This window comes from Patagioenas fasciata, chromosome 6 (assembly GCF_037038585.1).
Source record: "Patagioenas fasciata isolate bPatFas1 chromosome 6, bPatFas1.hap1, whole genome shotgun sequence".
Taxonomy (NCBI): Eukaryota; Metazoa; Chordata; class Aves; order Columbiformes; family Columbidae; genus Patagioenas; species Patagioenas fasciata.
This window is the reverse complement of record NC_092525.1, coordinates 11,195,187-11,216,243: the sequence shown is the minus strand read 5'-3', so window position 1 is coordinate 11,216,243 and position 21,057 is coordinate 11,195,187. Positions and strand designations below refer to the sequence as shown.

The 21,057-nt window shown below is 54.0% G+C and overlaps 1 protein-coding gene across 1 annotated transcript in view; it reads right to left on the bottom strand.

Moving 5' to 3' along the window:
* Window positions 1-12,046: 12,046 nt before the first annotated feature.
* The window catches only part of EIF2B3 (eukaryotic translation initiation factor 2B subunit gamma), a 96,430-nt gene continuing 87,419 nt past the window's right edge, over window positions 12,047-21,057 (bottom strand). The window contains exon 12 of the mRNA XM_065842198.2: window positions 12,047-12,258. Within this exon, the coding sequence (XP_065698270.1) occupies window positions 12,206-12,258 (53 nt within the window). The 3' untranslated portion in view covers window positions 12,047-12,205. The remainder of the gene's footprint in view (window positions 12,259-21,057) is intronic.

The following is a 21,057-nucleotide window of genomic DNA, read 5'->3' as shown; positions in this document are numbered from 1 at the left end:
AACCATCCTCAGGTCCTCATTGGACAGACCTGGAGCTGCTCCCACTGGGAACTGTGCCCCAAGGAGCTGCTGAGGGCACCCAGAGGGGTCAGTAAACTCTCACAGAGCAGCACCCACCCCACATGTATCCCCATCCCTGCTGCCCACCCTGGGCCCCTGGAGCAACAATGATGATGCTCATTCTGGTGTCTCCTTACTGGCCAAAAGATGGGGGAAACCCCCATAGACAAACCAGGTTCCTCGGGCAGCTCCTCTGCACCCCTCAGCTACATCCCCCACCAGCCCGACCCGCTGCCGCCGAGCTCTCCTGGGCCTTAGCAGCACGTAAAGGGTTTCTCCCTCGTCCGGCGATAGGCCTGTAGCATCTGGCGTGTCCCCAAATACAGAAGGGAAACAGCTATTCAGCACTTCTGCTGCCTGATTGCTGTTAACAGCTCCACCATTCCTCTTCCTCCGTGGACCCACACTACCATTGGGCAGCTGCTGCTTTTTACAAACTTAATTTTAAAAATCTAAGTTGTCTTCCTCTCCGGCACCACTGATTCCCCACATTTGCCATCCACATCCTATCTGTCACCATCGATTTCCACCTGAGGTTCTTGAGCTGGTACCCAGCAGACAGGGAAACGGCATCAGTGTCAATGGCCTTGGAAAAGCCAATGGAGACCCCCTTGGTGTCTGCTGGGGCCTGGTGCTGAGCTGGGTTTGCACCATCCTCAGGCACTGAGGGTTACCCTGGGACCTGGGCTCCCAGTGATGCAGGACTGGCTTCCCCAGACCCATCCTGGCTGGCCTACACCGACTCTTGTGCCACATGAGCACCATGCAGGACTGGCCATGGCAGGATTATCCCCGGCACCCCTGCCTGCTCTGCGCCATGCACCCTGTCCCGCTGCCCACCCACTGCCTCTGTGACCCCCAGTGATCAGCTGCCCCTCCAGGACCCACATGGCCCCAGCGGCAGCTGGCACTGCGGTGGCACCACAATGTGCACCCCAAGCGAGAGGCTGTGGGGCTCTGTGGGAGAGGGCCAGTTTGGGGATCCCAAACTCTGCAAGGCTGGGTGACAACCCCAGCGACAGGGTGGGATCTTGCCATGCCCATGGGGATCGAAAACCCAACTGGAAAACACCTGTGGGCAGGACAGGGCTCAGCCTGTCCTTGCCCTGATGCCACAGCAAAGGGCCACAGAAATGTCTTGGTGCTGCAGCGAGTCTGCTCTGAGCTGGGGGCTTTGAGTCTCCCTGTAGAATCCTTATTTCCCCCAGAGCCACCTGGGGGGGGACTCGGAGCTCCACAGGCCACCAGCCTTGGGGGAGCAGGATGGGGAGCAGCGGATCAGCTCATGCGCAGGGAAACTTTGCTCGCTGCTTCTTGCTGACCGGCTGTTTTATATCAAGGCGGGAGGGGGGATTTGCTGTTCTAGATGGTATTTTAATGGGCAGGCAGGCAGCTGGAGCCTGGGAGAAGCCTGCTTTACATTGTTTGGGGTTGTAACAAATAAATTCAATTAAAGGCAAATGGCTCCATGCAGCCCCCACCCTGCGCAATGTCTCTGCAGCACCGGTGGCTGAGAGAGCTGTGGGTATGAGGCAGAAGCCCAGGGCTTTGCCCCCTCACCAGGGCCCAACCAGGGGTCCTGCTCACCCTCATCCCTCGCTCCTGCTGCGGGGAGATGCTGGGATGAGCCAGCGGGATGCAGTGGGAGCCAGGGAGGCTGGAGCACCGCAGCCATCGAGCATCCGGAGAGGGGATGGTGTGGCCTGGGAGCCCACCCTGTTCCCTGTCCCTGTACTGTACGTCCCACCCCATCGAGTAAAGGGGATGGGAACATCCCCACGGGCAGGAGCCACGCCACGGCGGGCACTCCTTTGGGACAGGCAGCCCGGGACAAGGGCCTCAGCAGGCAGCGGCATCCTGTGGGCAAGCGGAGGCCGGGCAGGGGCTGGGGTGTGGAGCCAGGCTTTGCACGGCCGCAATGCAGCCCCAGAGCCCTGCGGCCAGGGGGGAAAGCAGAGGGGACTTGGCGGGGACATGCCAGAACCTCAGCACGCTGTAAACAGCCGCCGCCACAGAAGCAACTCCTCTGCCGGGGGCCAGTACCGGGCGTTTGTTAGTTGGAAACCAGATGGTGCCTCTGCCAGGCGCCGGCACAGCCCGCCTGGCTGCAGCCCCGAGCCAGGCACAGGCTCCCAGGGAGCCCCGGGCTGCACAGCACCCGATGCTGGGACCCCAGAGGGGTGGCTGGAGAGATGGAGGTGCAGGAAGGGCCCCTGGATGGACGGGCGGTGTCAGGGGGCTCCCAGTCCCAGCTGTCCCCAGGTGTGTCCCCAGGGATGCTGTGTCCCGAGCGACGATGTGTCCCAAGGAATGTGGAAAGGAGGCAGCATCCACCAGAGGGGATTACAGATCGGGTATTAACATCCCTTCAAACCCTCGCGTGTGTCACACTGTGTCTCAGTTTTCCTGCGCCTCCCCAGCAGCAGGAGGCTGAAAGTGGGGGGAGAGGCTGGTCCCCAAGTCAGAGTCCACCAGGTCCCCCCAAAAAGGGCTGAGATATCAGAAAAGGGATAAAGCCCCATCTCTGAGGACAGCAACAACCCCAGGGAGATAGCAGAAGCATCCCTGCCACATCCTACCTGGGGTAATTCTCCATGGGACACAGCACGGGGGATGTGGCCTGTGAGCCCTCAGCCCAGCACTGCTGGCAGGACCTGGGGGTCTGAGCTCTTCCCCAGCCCCTGGCAGTCCTGGGGGCAGGTGCGCCGAGGGGGCATGGATTGATCCATCCCAGCCGTGGGATTTTGGGGGGGGCGCAGCAAAGCAGACAAACAGACAGAGCTGGGGAGGGGCTGGGGGGGAAGGACGGCATTCCTGGCAGCCGTGGGGGGGTCCCGCGGTGTTTACAGAGCTTAAAAACTGCCTAAGCCCCGCATGGCCATGGCGCACAATAGCGTGTGGACGTGGTGACACCGGCCGTCCCCACACCACCTTGGAAGACAGAGGGCCCTGCCACCCACCGCCAGCACTGGGATTAATTATGATAATGTAGTTCTTTCCCCCTTTGTCACCCTAATGAATGGGCCCCTTTAGGATTTTAAGGCCTTTGTTTGGTGCCTCTTTACTGCGGTATTGTAGGATGGGGACTAGCAGGTGGCAGGTCCCCAAACAGCCCCTTTTGTCTCCTTTGGGGGCTGTTTTGTGGTGGGGTTGGGGAGAGGGGTTGCAAGGATGCAGGGAAGGGGGGGTCTGCAAGGGGGCTCCTGGACAGAGCCACAGCACTCGCCCCATTGCTGCTGGGCCGTGCCACCCCATGCTGTGCATCATGGCATAGGGAACCACGGTCCCTGGCTGTGCCCCAAGCCACCCACACCCTGGCCCACTCGGTGGGCAGATGCTGGGAGCCACCGTCTGAGCCTCTGCCTTGATCTTTTACTGTCTGGGCAAATCGATTACCCGGCAGAAAAGTCCTTAAATCCCACCATAAAACCCGTTTAGCAGCCGCTGTGGCGCTCGCGGGGCCATGGGCAAACCTCACCGCTGCCAGCACGAAGCCGGGAGCGATTCGCCGCGGGGAGGGTGGGCAATCGCTGCTGGGGCCGGTCGGGCTGCAGCCACAGCTGTGTAGCATCTTCCCCACTCCCCGGCTGAGGATGCGGGCTTCCCGGGGTCCTGGCTGTGCTCAGCCCCTCCCGAGATACCTACGAATCCTTACCCAGCGCATCCCCAGCCCATCCCCATCCTCATCCGCTGGATATGGGAGCAGCTGGGGATGTGCCAGCACTGGGGATGGCACTGGGGACCAGGCGGGGACAGATGAGTTGGCACAGAGGGGCAGCGAGCAGGGACGAGGCAGGACATGGAGGTACCTGAATGGCGATGTCCTGTGGCACATGGGTTTCTGTGCCCCACGGCAGAGCCATTGGCCGTGCTCAGAAACGAGCCTGGTGCCACCAGAGCGGCGATGAGGGAGCCTTGCTCCCTCCCATACAGCCACATAGGAGCACCTTTAATACCGTGGGGACAATGACAGCACAGGGACAACTCTAGTGCAGGGCCAAGGGACCTGGAGATGGTCAATATCTCCCTGATTGCAGGTTGGGCTGGCAGATGCGTTCAGGATGCTCAGAAGCACCAGAGACACAGGATGGTTCTGCCTTGTGGCACCAGGGATCCCTCTGCCCCATGGTACCTTCCCCAGGGCACAGGAGACCCTGACAGCCCCGTCCCCCCAGGGTAGAGGGGCTCCACAGGGAGGGGGCAGATCCTGGCAGGGCAGTGCCGGGGGCTGCGAACCGGTGAGCAGTGGGGTGGTAAAACAGTGACAAGTAATTGGTGTCCCGGACGGTCCTTTCATGCCGACGCCGTTTTATGGGTGAGGAAATTGCTTGTGAGTCAGGAACACAGGAGACAAATTTAGGAAGTGCTCTCTGAATGTGTCGGGGTCAGGCGCCGAGGCCGAGCGCTTGAAACCTGGGTGGCCTCGGCGCTCGCCCTGCGCCCCCCCCGGCTCCTCGGCATGGGAAAGCAGACCTTTTATCTTATCACTGCTCTTCCGCCGCCCCGGCCTCCCCTGCGCAGCCCCCTCCCGGCACAGCCGCTCGCACCGCAGACACAATGAGCGGCGGACAGCCCTGCACCCACCACCCTCCGGGAGCACCCGGCACGGGGGGCTGCTCCCACCCATCTGCCTGCCAGGGGGCTCAGGGGCCCCCGCATTGTCCCACGTCCCCTCACCCCACGGTGCCTTGTTGGTTGGGCCCCCCCATCAGGGACCAGCCCTGGCACAAGCTGCTGCGACCCCAGGGATGTGGCGATGGGGAAACACTGATCCAAAGGTGTCCGGACGCCACGGAGTGAGCGGTGCCCTCAGCCGCTTCCCATCCCCGTTGGCGAAGGTGCCGGGGCAGGCAGACCCCTGTGCCGCAGCGCTGCACCCCACACCTCCTCCCTCCCCACCCTGGCCTTCCCCATGTCCCTACGCGCGCCGGGGAGCAGGTTCTCCCTTTTGTTCGTTTGCTACGGTTTTAATTGAGAGGAAAGGCCATGGCCCCATTAAAGCGCGCCCGGATGCCGGCGATGGCTACCTTGAGCGTGCAGCCCCCTTCCCCGCCCGCCGCCGAGCGCACCGCATCGGGCGGTTTGGATGTATTTTTCTTGATCGCTGGCCAAGCGCTCTCTCTCCTGCAAAGCAGCATGTTTCTCATTTTCTGTAGGTTTAACTCCAAATTAATTTGTAAGTGATCTAGGTTTCTTGTTCCCCGAAAGATACCTAATAGCGGGGGGGAGCTCCTGCCAACCGAAACGTCTCAGCGGGGTAAAGGAAAAGCAGGAAAAAGAAACCCAGGAACTGTGACCCCTGGTGGGTATTTAACAAGGTGTCAGGGCGAGGGATTTTTGGAGCCGGCTAAGTGGATGTGACACTGGCCCCGCGAGTCAGGACCAGCTGTGGGGATGTTCCTGCCATGGCAGTGGCTGCCGTTGCCAGGTCTCCTCCTGACCTGACTCTTGGGGGATCACGACTGGGGAGGGATGCTCAGCCCCTCGCTGCCTGCGCTGGTGGGTGCTGTGAGCTCCAGAGTGCGAGGAAAGTGGGGCCAAGAGGAGATGCTTGGGGAGGCGGAGAGGCACCCCCAGCACAAACCACTGGAGATGCCCTCGCTGGGGGACGGAGGGAGCGTATTCGTGCCTGGTGAGGGTCACTGAAGCACCGGCACCTGCAGGGCGGCAGGGAAGGCCCTGCGGGGTGGGGGTCCCGGAGGCCGGTGTGTGGCAGGAGGGGGCCAGTGAGCCTGCCGGGCACCCCTGCCGCATGGGAAGCGGGCACAGTTTAATTGGGCAGGCGGCCGCTCGGCGGGGCCGGCTGCTGGCAGGCGGACACAAGCTCTTTTGTCTCCACTCTCGCTCCCGGCACCGGCCGGGGCTGGCAGGGCCCAGAGCGGTTCAGCCACCGAGGGCTGAGCTCGCCACCGGGGCAAGCAGCCAAACCCACCCCGGCTCCTCGGGCTGTCACAGGCCCTCGCTGCACGCGAGGAAGCACCCAGGTGCCTGGCAAGGATTCCCGGCTGATGAGGGGTTAGGAAAGTTGTGGCAATCCCCGGCAGAGAGCCCCGCAGCCCTCCCGCTGCCCCCTTCTTGCCAGCAGAGCCAGCGGGAGCAGGTGAGATCCTCGCCCTCCCCACCGGCCGGGGTTCCCGGGGACTGGCTGCATTGCCAGTGTCCGCGGCAGCAAGGGTGTGAAAGCACCTGGGCTTTCTCTCTCCGAAGCAAGATCTGAAAGGAGGGATCTGCGGCAAAAGCAGTCATTGCTTTCGGATCCCAGCTCTTGCATCCCCCCATCCCTCAGCTCTGCTCAGATTCCCTCTGCAGAGCAGGTTCACCAGCCAGGGGGCTGCACATCTCCCCCCTTCCCCGGCACCCTCTGAGCGTGGTGGCTCTCCAAGCCCTCGGAGGATGTCTGGCAGGTTTGGTGCTGGCTGGGGAAGAAGGGGCTGACTGACCCCCATCACATGCGTCCTCCGCCTGCCCAGTCTCGGTGGGGGGCAGCACAGTGAGGATCCCAGAAGCTCTTCTCTCTGACCTCCCTCACCACAAGGTGAACAGGGACTATGAAGATTGGAAAGGACGTCCTGGTGGGATCAGGAGCCATTTCAGGTGATGCAGGAGGCTGCCTGGCCACCACCCAGAGGGAGCCGTCCTTCCCAGCAGAGCAGCCACAGCTCCTTGCACAGAAAGCAGAGCTGGGCCCGCTGGGTGCACCGAAGCCAGCGGCGGATCAGCAGCAGCCACAAGCAGAGCGCGGCCAAATCCCTTCTTCCCTGCATCCGGCACCAACCACCCCCTTTGCAGAAAGGCCCAAGCAGGGGGAGACGCTGCTGTTGCTCAACGACCTCGCGAGGGTCCAGGTCTCAGTTCCTTCCCTGTGAATGGCTGGGCAATGTAGCCGAGTGCTGCCAACCCGAAGAGCGGGCGCTGTCGCGCTGACACAGCCTGGCTGGGTTTGGCTCCTGGAGTCTCCCAACAAACACCTCACGGGGAATTCCCGATGTTCCTTGCCCAGGAGCAGGGTTGGCCGCTTCGGGGAAATCCTGGTACTGGGGTGAAAATCAGAGCATAAAGGGGCTGCGGGACGTTTACTCATCGGCCACCTCAAATGTGCCCGCCATGGCCACTGGCTACTCCTCCCCGTCCCTTCCAGCTCTCCCAGTGCCAGCAGGCGGCTGCACCCTGGCCCCGGGCACAGGTGTCAGCACCGGGGACCAGGGTCCTGGGGGACAGCAGTTGGTCACCACCTCCCCTGCCTGGGGCGACCCGCCGCGGGGTTAAACTCCCCAGGGAAAGGAGGGAGGAAGATAGCAAAAACAATCAGAAGAATTTGTTTCATGCTGCCTGGATCCTTCCCCGCATGCAGCAGTGTTTTTGGACGGCCAATTTATAATCAGCAGTGTGGAATGTTGTAAATTAAATATTTTTAAACAACTTTGCTCTCTCTCTGGTTAAACATTTCAGAGATCGCTCTTTCTTGTCTGTCTCTTGCTGGGTGGTCCCTCCATTCGCCCGTACATCTTCCTCAAACACAATTAACCATTTAGATGTTGCACAAAGGAATAGCTTATGCATACAACACCAGTCGCTTGCTGCTCCGGCACTGGGGGAGGGAGGCAAATAAGAAGGCAGCTTCTTTTATTTTCTACTAAAAACAAAAACAAGAAAATCCCTTTTTCCTTCCCAAACTATCCCATTTTTCCTTGAATTGTAAAGCCACCAATCCAAGCTCATCAGCTGTCTTGGTGCTCAGTCCAACAATCCCCTCACGTCCCCCTCTCCTGCAATTTAACATTAGCATTTTAAAAGCCTTAAACATACAAGTTTATTTAGACTCAAGCTCTCCCAAGCTCTTGCTTTCCGTATTTATATACACACGTATTTTAACGTATATAAAATGTCTGTCTATAGGGCCTGGAAGGAAGTTCTCGTCTGCCGGCCCGTCTGGGAGGCACAGGCGCGGCTGTGGACCTTGGCTCCCGGGAGCTGCAGTGAAAACCGACAGGATCCAGAAATCAGCTGCCCGGCTGAGAGCGAGCGAGCCTCTGTGGGACGGGATGGGATGGGATGGGATGGGGTGGGATGGGATGGGATGGGATGGGATGGGATGGGATGGGATGGGATGGCTGCTGCAGGGATGCTCGGGGCTTTGCTGAGTGCTGGGCCTATGTCCATGGGGACACCTCCATGTCCCCAAACTAATCCTGTGGGTTGTCTGGTGAGAGAGGTCTCGTGCCCTGTGCTCCCCTCGTGGCAGCAGGAGGGCTGGGATGGGGCATGGTGGACAAGGTGTAATGCCAATGGACCCAGCCCTGATTGCACACTGCAACCTTCAGTCCTTTAAAACAGGTGACCGAAGGCCACAGGAACAGCAGGAGGGTGGCAATGATGGCCACTGCGATGTCCTGGGACCAGCGGTAGCAGGGCAGCGGGTGACACCATGCACTGTGCGGTCGTCCCACCATTGCTGCCAGTGCAGGCGACGCCTCTGCGAGACCCACCTGGGGCTGGATCTGACACTGCCCCTAATAAGGCACCACGGCAGGACCAGAGCAGCCACTGGCCTCGCTGCAGATTTGGGGCAGTGTGGAGGCAGCAAAACACCTGAACACACCGGTGTTCCCCAGACCTGAAGGGTTTCAGAAGGAAAATTCTGTTCTCTTGAAACAAGAAGGTCCCACCAGCAAAGTCCAAAGGATGGGCAGGGCATGGTGAAAACCACTCTTTCCAGGCAGCCAGAGGAGGGAAAGTGGGGTAGAGAAGCCAGCAAAGAAGCCAGCAAGAGCAACAGAGCTCTGCATAATAAACCTTGGAGACTGGAGGCAGTAAAAGACTGGTGAGTCCTTATGATGCCCAGCTCCAGATGTTTGGGGACAGGCCTACTGCTAGGACTGCACACATTGCATCAGCTTGGTGGATGATGGGGGAGCCAGACCAGCGGACTTGAAGCCATACGACCGCTCAGCCTGGCACTCCTCTCCCCTTCCTGCCCACAAGCCAAAAAACTGTCCCAAAAGCGAGATCAAAGCCTGGTGCAAAGAAGGTTTTGTGCTCCTTTGAACACGGTGGCGGTGGGAAGCCCGCTGGCTGCTGCTCGCCTCCCCCTTGCGTGGCTCCACACCACGGCTGCCAGGAAGGTGGGAGCCATCCACTTCAGGGGGACCGCAGAAGGGACCAGATGAGCTGCTCCTTCCTGAAAGACCACAAGGGCCACCTACAAAAGCAAACACAACAGCTGAGGGAGGAGAGCTGCAGCTCTGGGTATCTGTAACTGCCCAACAAATGCTTTCCCAAATCTGCACCTTCCAAATGAGCTTGGCTGCAAACATCTGGGGAAGCACCTCGCTGTAGGGCTGCTGCAAGTGGTGCCCACCTCTCACAGAAACCAGGGCAAGGGGGTAGAGCTTTGGGAGCCCCTGGAGTCTTGGGGCTCCTCAGGGCTCGCAAACACACAAGGCACTGGCTAGAGCCTGTGCTCGACCGCTGCAGGCAGAGCAGCGGTGAAGGTGTCACTGTCACGGTGTCCTAGGGGTGCAGGGACCCACTGGAAGAAGCATGGGCAGGTGTGTGCACACACGCTGCCGCTGGGCTCTGCACCCACCAACCTGCTGCCCTGGTCACAGAAGCAGCCTTTTAGGAGCTGCTGGCGGGACACCGCTCAGTGGCACCCAGGGGTGCTGCTGGCTGGGGACCACAGCCAGCCTCCGCTCCACTGCGTGCAGACGCAGCATGTGATGTGCCGCCAAGAACCTTCTTGCATCAACCCCAGCTGTGCATCCGCCAAGGAAGAGTCCGGGACAAGCCTGTCCGGGAAGCTGGGAAGCTCCATCTTCTAGGAGAAACATTGCCTGTAAAGCACCGCCCTGGTGTGAACGGCACGGCGATGGGCATGGGCTGTAACACTCAGCTGCCAGGGCACGACAGAGCAGAGAAGCGAGGAGACTTGCTCTCTGAGAGGTGACCTGATCCTTAAAGCTGGTGAGCAGCCCGTACCTGTAACACCTTCCTGAAGGTCTGCACGACCTAGGGCCAAACAGTCACATCCAAAACCACCTGGGAACAGAACTTCATTTCCTTGGTCGCCTCCCATGTTTTCTTGAAGACTGTAGTGTTTATCACTCGGTGTACGAAGCTGCCTGACTCAACCCATCATCTGCTCACCTGATGATGACAGTGGTGTGGAGACCAGGTGAGATGAGGAAGGGTTAACCTCTCAGTGCCCGCCTTGGGATTCCTGAAGGCCCTATTATCCTGAGTTATTTTTCATAATTACTGCCACACACGTAGACTACATCAAGAGTGAATCTTCACTTTGATAATTTGTGCTGTGAAATCTCACTTTGGGATCTACTTTTATCTCACACCAAACACCTGCAGGTCGTAAAAGGCAAAAAGGAAAAGAAAACGCCTCAAATCCCGGCCAGGTTTTCAAGTGTCAGAGAACACTAAATTAATGCTAAATTCTAACCGACACAGCAAAGAGCCCCCCACCCTCTTCTTAAATTAGCTAAACAAAAGGACTGAGACATTAACATATAATTAAGGAACAGAGAGGTAAAGCTGTAGCTAAGTAAGGGGATGCAGACCTTTCAGAAGTTAAGATGTATCCTCAAAACAGAGAGGGAGAAGGCTTTGTGTTTAAGCAAAAGGACTGGGAATCAAAGTCCCTGTGGACCTCTCAGCTTCGCCACAGCCTTCTGCTAAAATGCAAAGCCAGGTAATTACGCTCCATTCTGCTTCTGTTTCTCCACACCCAAAATGGATGCCTCGCTCCCTTGCCGCACACGGAGACAAGAACTCTCTTTAATTAACCTTTGTAAAGCCTCTGCGATCCTTGGATAAAAAAGGTTTCGTACCTTAGGAACATGTTTGCGCACATACGCGAGGGAAAACCTCCAGCACAGAGCTGGGGCTGAACTGCAGCGCCTTTCTTCTTTCCGCAGCTTCTGAAGGGCCTTGAAGCCCATTCGTACCCGTTCTTTCCAATCTGGTCCTTTAGAGGAGGGATTTTGTTTCTGAAACTCAGGGAATGTCTGGATTATAATCTCTCTCCTGGCAAATTAGCTAGGAAACAGTAATTTTTCCTCAGGTGCCCATGAAGCACACATTTAAAATTTATCACCTCAGTTAATGAAATATCATCCCAGCCAGTTGCTGTAAGCACCTCTGGATGTCAAACTGCCAGGGGCAGATAAATGCCCCATTGAATCCTACTACATTCTAATAAACAGCTTTTAGGTAGGAACTTGTGTCCAATTTATAAACGTTAAAGAACAGCTTGTGTTTCAATCCCATCCAGGTGCTTTACAACTCTGGCACAACCCCTCACCACGAGGCTGTGTGTTTCACATTAGCGCACTCAACCCATCTCACAGACGTAGGTATCGTCATCCATAGGTCATCTGGATGTGGGGAGGGACCTGTCTGGGATTAGGAACAGCGAAAGAACCATCAAAATAAAGCAGAGAGTACCCATTGCTTACACCACACTCCCTCCAGCCTCTCAAACACTTGCTCTTGGGCAGGATTTCAAAGTAACAGACCAAACTGGAAATAGGGACCAAACTGGAAATAGGGACCAAACTGGAAATAGGGACCAAACTCCTCAACCGCATTACAGAAGAGGTGCAGTTTAAACATTTCTGTGCTACGGGGCAGCACTGTAAGAGAGACCAAGGAAGCTGGCGAAGCTGCAGAGAGCAGCCCACGTTACTGCTGTGTTTCGCTGCCCGCCTGCTGCAATGGATGATGAGATGCACCAGCAGCATCCCAAGTGGTTTCTCCGAGGCTCGGGAACGGTGGCCCAGGACTGCAGGGATGTGGTTTACATGGCAGGGAGGGCGGCTAAGTCATTCTTCAGAGCGGGTACGGTCTGTGTGGTCCCCGCTCTCCCTTCTGCTGGAAAAGTACAGTGCGTTCGTCGGGCACGGAGGAACCGATATTACCCGGCACAAACCCGCGTGCATCCCAATGAGGGGGGAGGGGATGACGGACACACCGCTCTGTAAATACTTCTTTATTAAGACATAAATATAAAGCTGAACAGGAAAGGAGCAATGACGGGGTAAACCGTGCCAGTACTGTATGGATGATCTTGCGACGTTTGAACATCTGGTTCTGCTGCTGGCTTCCATAAACTCATCTTTAAAACCTACTTGGGTTATATCTCCATCAGCTGTTCGGTGCCCACAATGACTTCATTAACATGTTTGGCTGAAAAGAGAGAGGGAGGAAAAGAGGAGGAATTGAGTTTTGTGGCAGTGCTTCAGACCTTGCATTTTTCAAATCTGCAACTTTAAAACAAATGAGAAAAGCAGATTCTTGGGAACTCAAACATGGATTTGCTGCCTTTCTTTGGTCTCCAGCGTCTCTCGGACAGCACGGCAAAGGCCTAAACAACTGACTAAACATTAGGAGGTTTCTCTAATGAGTTTTCACATGTATGTGTCACTACTAAACAAGAGAGGCCCGACGGAAGTCACAGCTGCTGCTGACAGGTGTACATGCAGGTCAGGCAAAGAACCATCGACACCCAACATGCAGATCTGGCATAAAATTAAAGATCAGTAATCCAGCCCAGCCCTAAAAGTGCTAGGTACCCTCAAACTGCAGAGGCTGGGGAGGACGGGGGCTGTTCAGCACCTGGGGCAACATGAGATCCTCTCAGCAATCCCAACTCAGCTCTGGAAGCTTAAAAAAGGGCTTTTATTTTAAATTTAAACCTGACTTCTCACTCCTGGATGGAGCTTCTCCAAAAGTATCTACATAAAGGTCTCTGAGCACAGATATCTCTGAGGGTAACAGTGGACAGCCCTCCTCAGATTCCCATGGAGCAAATTTGTTGGAGGGGCAACTTCTACCAGGTCACTCCTTTGCCTGTTCCCAGGAGCTCTGCACAGTCCCAGTGGACACATTAACAGTGCTGGGGCAGGGACTGGCCCGTTAATGCACTGTGCTGAAAGAGCCTTCCCTTTAAAATGCAAAAGCAGCTTGTCAGGGAAGGACTGCAAATAAAGGATCTAAAGCCAAAATAATAAAAACACGCAACTGAAAGCCCAGCGCCTAAAAACCCCAAGCATGCGGCCTCAGCGCGTGACACAAAGCTGGTGTGCTCGAAGTGGGTGTCCTCCGGTAGCGCGGGGGGAGGCGGTGAATCTAAATTGCTCTCCGGGAGCTGGACACATATTCAGGTGGGGCTCAGGTGGTTTGAGCCATGCCCCGAGGCTCCCACCTCCCCTTCTGCACACCAGGAATAACAATGGGCTCTGGAGCTGGGGATAAAGCATGGAGGCCTGGGAGGCGCTGGGGGCCGATGGCAGCACCTCACACAGCAGCGGGTGGATAGGCAAGGATGGTGGAAATCATCAGTTATGTTTTATTTACCCACCTAAAACTCCTCCCACCAGGGGAGGGGATTTTGCAAGACTGCGGTAAAACAACGAACATGCCACCTTTGGCTAACTGAAGAAATTCCTGGCAATCTCCAAACTGGTTGGGCTAACAGGATGCTTCTCTTGGTTTAAAATTCATTACCTTTGCACCATGCAAACCATTGCTCCAGAAAAGGTTTGAGCACAAAATGCTCTATAAATGTCAAGGAGTTTTGGACCGCAGCAAGATAATTTCCCACTACAACCCTGATCCCACAATGATATGGATCCCGCTGTCTCCTCAGCCTGGGTGACAGAGTTGGGTTACCCACACGACCGCCTTTCAGAGACCCTTTGTGAAAACAAAAATAAGGAGATCAAGGAGCTGCTTCTCACCTTCAGCATCAGTTCAAGCCATTTAGTTCTTGCTCATGGTATTTAGTGGCAACTGATGATTAATCCCAAAGCCTCATGCTAACATCTTGGAGCTTGGAGTGTGAAGCCCAATCTCAAGCACTTTGGGCAGGATAAGCAGAGGTGGATGCAGTGCTCAGGAGAATAAGGGACTGACTGTACCCGTGCCAGGTGCAAGCATGATGTAGGTAGCACCACACAACCTCTCCAGCACAGCCCTGCCAATAGCCCCAAGTCCAGCCTTCAGCACCTCTCTCCTCCCGTCCCGGACCCCACACAGCTTTGCCAAGGTACCTCAAATCCAACCCGCAGCACTTCTCGCTGTAACATTCCTCACCCCCAACAACTTTCCCAATATATCTCAAACAGGCCCTGTAGCAACTCCTGTGACTCCATTCCTGAACCTCCTCCAAGCAGACTACCTATCAGGTTGATTTCTGTGATGTGAATAAGACCCTGGCTACCATCCAGTGCGAGTAATTACGTTATGCCTCTGCAGATTAAACATGCCTTCATCTAGGCTTATAAAGAGCCATGTCAATTTATGGTTCTATATATAGGTTATCTGTAGCAATACTTTTTAATAGGGAACTTCTTGCTTCACTTCAGACAGAATCGGTCCTGTCACATACTTTGTTGCAGAGGTGGTACCAACTATTTGTATTTTGCACTGACATGCTTGTAGCCGCCTTATGATATCTTGCATTTTACACTGGATGAGTTCAAAATGGTTTTTTGAGAGTGGGCGAGTAAAAGCATCTCCATTTTTCAACTGGGGAAACTGAGGCAGCAGTGAGTTCAGGGAGTTTAAGCAGCCAAAGCCACATGGGAAATGAGAGCTTGCATCCTCTCATTTCCCATCCCTCTGCCTGTTTCGCCTCCTCCTCGATCCGTGTGGCCCAGATTCTCTGAAGCGGTCACACACGACCTGACCCACATGTCACAGCTACTTCAGAGACTCGCATGAAATCACCAAACTCATTTCTCCCTGTACAGGCTAAAAGAAAACACATGAATGTGCCTGCCTCAAATCCCCGAGAAAGTTGTTAAGCGATAAAGGGAATGGTTTTGCTAGAAACAAAGCCCGATTCCGTACCCCGAGGGGATGCGATAGGCTGATAAGGATTCACCCCAGTTCCCTCTTTCCTTCCCAAAGCTCTCCTTGTGGAGGGAATTCAGACTCCACTGTGCGTGCCCGAGAGCCGAGCTGCGCATAGCGTCTCATTATCAGCCGTGGCTGCCAGTTGCCAGTGGCTCTGGCTGGTACCAGCAAGCTCAGTTCATGCAGAAACTCTGCCTGAAACTGGGGGAGGAAGGAGAAGTACCTCACATGCTTAACTGTTCAGCTCCCTTCTCATCCCCAGCTCCCCATTAGGGATTTCTTACCAGCCTGCCTTTTATCTGACACTGGCAGGGTTACAGATGCATTCAGCCCACAGAGAAAGAGGGATCAGAGAAAGGACTTTCATAGAGTCTTAAGACTTGGACTCTGCAACCTTAAATCATGTTCAACTAGATCCTCTCAGATTGGGAGCATCTGGCGCTAAGCAAATCCAGAGCTGATCAACACATTCAAACCTCCTGATTAGCACTTTGCTTCAACTTGCTGACGCAGCCCAGCCTGAAGTCAGCCTGGGTGCTTGAACCGCGTGTCCACGGAGATTTTACTGAGTATAAATCAAAAACCTGACACTTTTTATATATGCATTCCTGCTTTGGAAGACATTTGTTTACACATACTGTATGCTAGCCCCTTAAAAACATACACACAAGGCAAGAAGAGCTAGAGAGCGAGCTGGGGAGCAGAGCAGCTTTTGGTGCTTGGCTAAAAACAAATTGTAATGCAAATAAACAGAGGGGAGGAAATGACTGGGCAGCCCAGCGCAAACCCCACCAGCAGCCGGGGACCCAGCGCTCCCCAGCCTTCCTGGCAGGTTCCTGCCAAGCTGCTCACAGAAAGGGGATGCCGGAGCATTCCTTTAAAAGCCATGTGAAAGCATCTCCTTGTTGTTTGCTCAATTAGCCCCAGACAGATTGCTGCTGCTGCTGCTGGTGGCAACGCTGGGTTGTAAAGGAGGAGGGGAAGGAGGGGAAAAAAAAAAGAGAGAGGGAAAAAAAAAAAGGTTAGGGCCTAGGCCCAGGACCACCACGAAGTTCCAGCCCTCAGGGGCTCCAGAAAACGTTCAGTTTACTCACTCAATTACATACACTGTTTTATAAACCCTTTAAAATAAAATAGAAAACAGTCCCTGGCACAGAATTACTGCTCTATTATACAGCAGTGATGAAAGCCACTGCTGTGTATTTGCTCTCTTTAAAGCAAGAGATAGTTTAACTTAAAAAACTAGGCAGGGGGGAGGGGTGGCTGCAGAAACGCATGCACGAAAACACGCTGTGGGTGGTTCCTACCACATTCACCCAGGACAGAAAGGATCAGAGAGTGGGAGAGAAGAGCAACTTGTCTCTGCAGTGATGGTTGGCCCTGGAAAAGCAGCTAGGTTGGGGGGGAGAGGAACTAAAGGGGCTTTAGGGGATGGGAAGCAGCTGAAGCCTGACTTTGGGAGGCTGGAGGGTGTTTTAAATTACAGTAGAGATAAAGAAGGGAAGCAGGTGATGTGGGCTGATTTGTTTGTGTTTACTGAGCAGTGGGGCTTTCCAGCCAAGGCCTGCTCTCTCCCCAGCCAGGCTTTACTTACTGGAGATCAGGGGTGACCACGCTGTGGCCCCAAAGGCCAGGAGCATCTCACAGACTTCTCCCAAGCGCCACGTCGTCCCTGCTGCGCAGCCAGCAGCGGAGCCCGAGGCTGTCCCGGAGTGATGCTCCCCATGAGCAGGGCGCCCCTGCCCAGGGCTGGGGTGTGCAGCTCTCCCCAGGGTGAAGGGGGTTGATGATGGCTTCAGGTAGATCAGCTCCAGCCTGCACCTGGGGTCTCCAGCCCATGGAACAAGCGAGCAGCAGAGATCTCACTCCTTCCTCACACACATTCCCATCAACGGCCAGTACCCAGTGCTAGTTCTTATAGTTCAAACAGTATTAACCCCTTTGCCCTCAAACCTGCCTGGGGAATAGACACGTTTTGGCAGTGTAAAGGTAAGGGCAACACTGAATTCAGTGCCTGAAGAGAGACAAATTTACTGTGGCTTGGAGCAGATGGATGAGAGGAGTGAAAGAACTGGAAATAGAGCTGCATGGGAAAGTGATCAGTCAGGGTCTTAGGAGAAGCATTAGTCGAGGGAAAAGGAGACAAAGAGCTGGGGATGTGCCCAAGATAGCAAGTTCCTTGGGGAGGGGGACACACCTGGAGCCCCAGTGTTGAGGCAGAGTCCCAGCAGTGTCTGAGAAGGGACTGGCTTGTACCAATAGATGTGCTGCCATGGGGTATCAACACCTCTTAGCAAATGCAAGCAGGTACCTCAGAAAAGTCAGTCTGAAAGACTCTGTCCATGCCTCCTGCTAAGATGGCAGAGATGCCCTATCTGCCCACCGCGCTGGATGCAAGCAGAGGTCCCTTTCCTTTCTCAGCATCCATTGGGGTGTTCTTCCTGGCTCTTTCATGTGGCTGAGCTCTAGCAGAGCACAAGTGGTTATTTTCTCTGCGTGGAGCATGTAAAAATATTTCCACAAGGTTACGAACCCCTGCCTTATGGGGTAGACTTCACAATCCACACGCTGCGCATGTGGCAGCTCGTTCAACCCACTCATGCAGGAAGCCTGAACTTCCCTGGCCGGCAATGACAGTGTGCACAAGTGTGACAGTCCCCAGCGGCAGAGGGGAGGACAAAGTGTCACTGGGTAGATATTCAAGGGAAGTTTTATGCCATTGCTAAGGCCATAACTCATAAATCATTTTTATACAACTTTGAAAAGAGGCTTATTAGGATCAGTTAGAAATGTAGTCACTGCATAGTCACTGAAACAAAAATGACAACTATTTAAGAGATGTCTGTTTTAACTGCCAACTAAGATCTTTGTCAGGGACACTCAGTAGTTAAAACTACTTCAGGGAACAAATCATATGGACCTCTTGGTTTTGCTATGAATTTACACCATTCCTACATCATTTCCAGCTCATCTTGCACCTCAATGCACAATATACATGTGTGCACTGTTTAGTCTGTGTCTGTTCTTCGTGAGCTTTCATAACTCCCATCTGCACCGCAGCATGCTTTCTGATCCCGACCTTGTGTCGTGCTAAGTGTTTTCAGTTCCTGAAGACTTCACCAGGAGGTACTCAGAATCTTGCAGGAGCAGATGCTCGCCCCTACTTGCATGCAGCGAGAGCATCAGAAAGTCCCTCAGTTCCTTCCTGTCCCTATCCTGCTGGGGCAAAGTGTCCTCACAAGCAGTCACCCATTCACATGAGGAGGTTTCCTGAACTGTACCTGCTTTCAGAGGATGACATTAGAGAAAAGTGTGCTCTTTGGCCCTCATTAAAATAAAACAATCTTACTCTGTTTCATTGAGAAGTCCTAGAACTCCAAGCTTGGAACAGGACTTGGAAAATGATCGCAAACGGGAGCCAGTCCTTACTGGATATGTGCCTTTTTCTGTTCTTGTGAGAAACCACACAGTTTTGGCTATGTGATAAGCCTCTGGAAAATAAAATCTTAGTTTGCACATGTTCTCAGGAGGGCAGCCACAAGCTCCAGAGACGCTGTCTGCAGCGAGCACTCCCGACCACGGCAGCGCAGGAGGAAGGCAGGGATTCCCCCACGCCCCATCGGCACAACTGCTGCCCTCCGTGCCCAGAACGATCCTGCCCGGGCACGAGAGCGCTGCAGAAGGGGATGCAGTCTGACTCAAAGCAGTCAGGGGGCAAGCGCCAGATGGGAAATGGAGCATGGGACCGTTAGTCAAAAGGACTGGAAATCACAGCTACGGTCAGACCAGAGGAGGACTCAGGTGGGTGTCTGGGAGTAACCAACGGAGAGAGAAAGACAACAATCTCCATGGGAGAAAGACTAAATTAAAAAGCAAAGAGAAGGCTACGAATGGGATGAGGCTGGTCCTAGGACAAAGCCACAGCAGGAGCTGTGAAGCAGGAGTCAGGATCAGGTAGGACACAGATGATGTAGTTGGGTCCCAATGGCTGTTGCTGGGAGCAGGAGCAGTAAAGCTGACAGTAACTATTCCTCCCAGCAGCAGGAGTGGATCTCAGGCTGCTGGTGCCCATGAGCATCCCTGAAACCTCCTGGCAAAGAGTTTCTCTTGCCCCGTTGCAGATTCAGCTCCCCTTAAGGAAGATGACCCACTACTATCAGTTCCCATCAACTGAAGCAGCAGAAAGCTGTACAATGGAGTTCAAGTGTCTGACACTGCTAATGATCCATGCAAGGGCCAACATCATTCTGCATAATAAAACTGGGGTTTCTGTTGTTTTGTTTTGGTTTTTTAGTGGACTGAACCTTCTCTCCCAACATTTACAAAGAAAATGCTAAAGCTACCCTGTCAAGTCTGTAATAGCTACAAAATGCCACATGTAACATACAACTTCAGCACTTAAGCTGGCCAGTCCAAATGAATGGGCACGTGATTAGAATCCCCCTCTCTCTCAGATCTCTGTAAAGCAGGAGGAAAAACCAACTACGTTCAAACTGAGGAGGCAAAAATGAGGTTGTTAACGGTTGTGAAGCATTAAGATGACAAATGTTGCAGAAAAGCCATAGAAAGGAAGGATCTTGTCTCTTGTGTAGTGCACAGTAATTAAAGTTTCAGACACTAACTGAAAAAATACAGGAAAATGAGGAAAATGGAAAATCCCTGCATTCAGCAAGCACTACTTATTCTGGGTGTTGACTGTGTCAGGGCACCAAGGAAAATAAAAATCTATGGTGGTATAAAAACTGCATAGGAATAAGCACAGTGAAGTTTTAGTCTGCAGCCTGGTCACTAAGTGATGCTGCTACTAAGTACGTACCACGACACCAAGCTAAGATTACATCAGCATCATAAATGCTGGCATTTTTTTCCCTTTCTGAACATGTGCTTTGTGGCAACAACACTGCTCTAATGCACTTTTTGGGTATGCAATGATTCGAGCTGTCCCCAACAACACTGACTCCGTAACTCCCAATGCGCATAAAACATTCCTGCCCCAATGAGTTTCACATCAATTTTGCTAGTTTTCCTATGTGTGTGTCTTCACCATCTCTGTTCTTGGTGTTGCTCTGAAGAAAGGTTAGGCCGCCTTAGTGTATACGCCTCTTCCTAGCTAACCTATACCAGATGTATAATGTACTCCCTGCTGAATTCAGGCTGGAAAGCCCTTTGGGAACTGCACTCACTGACTCCAGGGCTCATGTGACTCCTTGACTAGCCCATCACCAGCAAGCCCTCTCCTGAGTCCCACTTCAATGCTGCTTTTGAGCTCCTCTTCAAGAACAGGTTCATCAAAAAGGCTGGAGCATGATCCTAATAACTGTCTTTGAAACAGTGATTGAATGCCCTGTGCAATTAAGTTCTTTCAGAACTGCTGCCTGCTATTTCCTATCCCCTTAATAATGGTACCAACCTGTTTTTCAAACTACTACCTGTGTGAGGTAGCTTTCACAAAGCCCATCTGTTAATTCTCTGCTGGCAAATTCCTTAAATTAAAGTATCAAAGAGGAAGGAAAGTGGATGCTTCCTAAGCATGGTAATAAAAGCAGTAGGAAGAGAATAGTATGGCTCTCAGGAGGCATGGCTTGAAAATCCAGAAGTTTAATAAAACTCCATACCTTGACTTTAACAGAGGCACTTAAAAGTTCCATCTCTGGTGAGTGTTGTGCCAGTGCTGAAGTCAACACGGGACTGGGATGTCATTGCTGACAGTCACCTGTCCCCTCCTGTGTGTCGAACTTTCTTTTCAGTTTGAAAGTACTAGGCTGTATCTGATCTACCCCAGTAACCAGTGTTGGAGTGCTCTCTCTATTTAGGTGTCCAGAGCTTTGCCAAGCCCATTATTAAGCGATGAGGGCTCCCGCCGCGTCCCCAGGGAGATTATCCCACAGCCTACCAGACCACATCGTTAGGAAAACGTTCCGGATAGCCAACCTAAATTGTGTTTAATTCAATCCCATTACTCCCAGCTGTACCATTTGGACCACCCTAAATATGCCCATATTCTTCCACAGAAGGAAAAGGATGAGAGCTGGTTTGAGTTACGTTTGCCTGTCATTTGTGGTAGCTGTTCTGTTGCCATCCTCCTTGCATGGGACTGGAGTTCATTTTACGAAAGGAGGTCAGTGC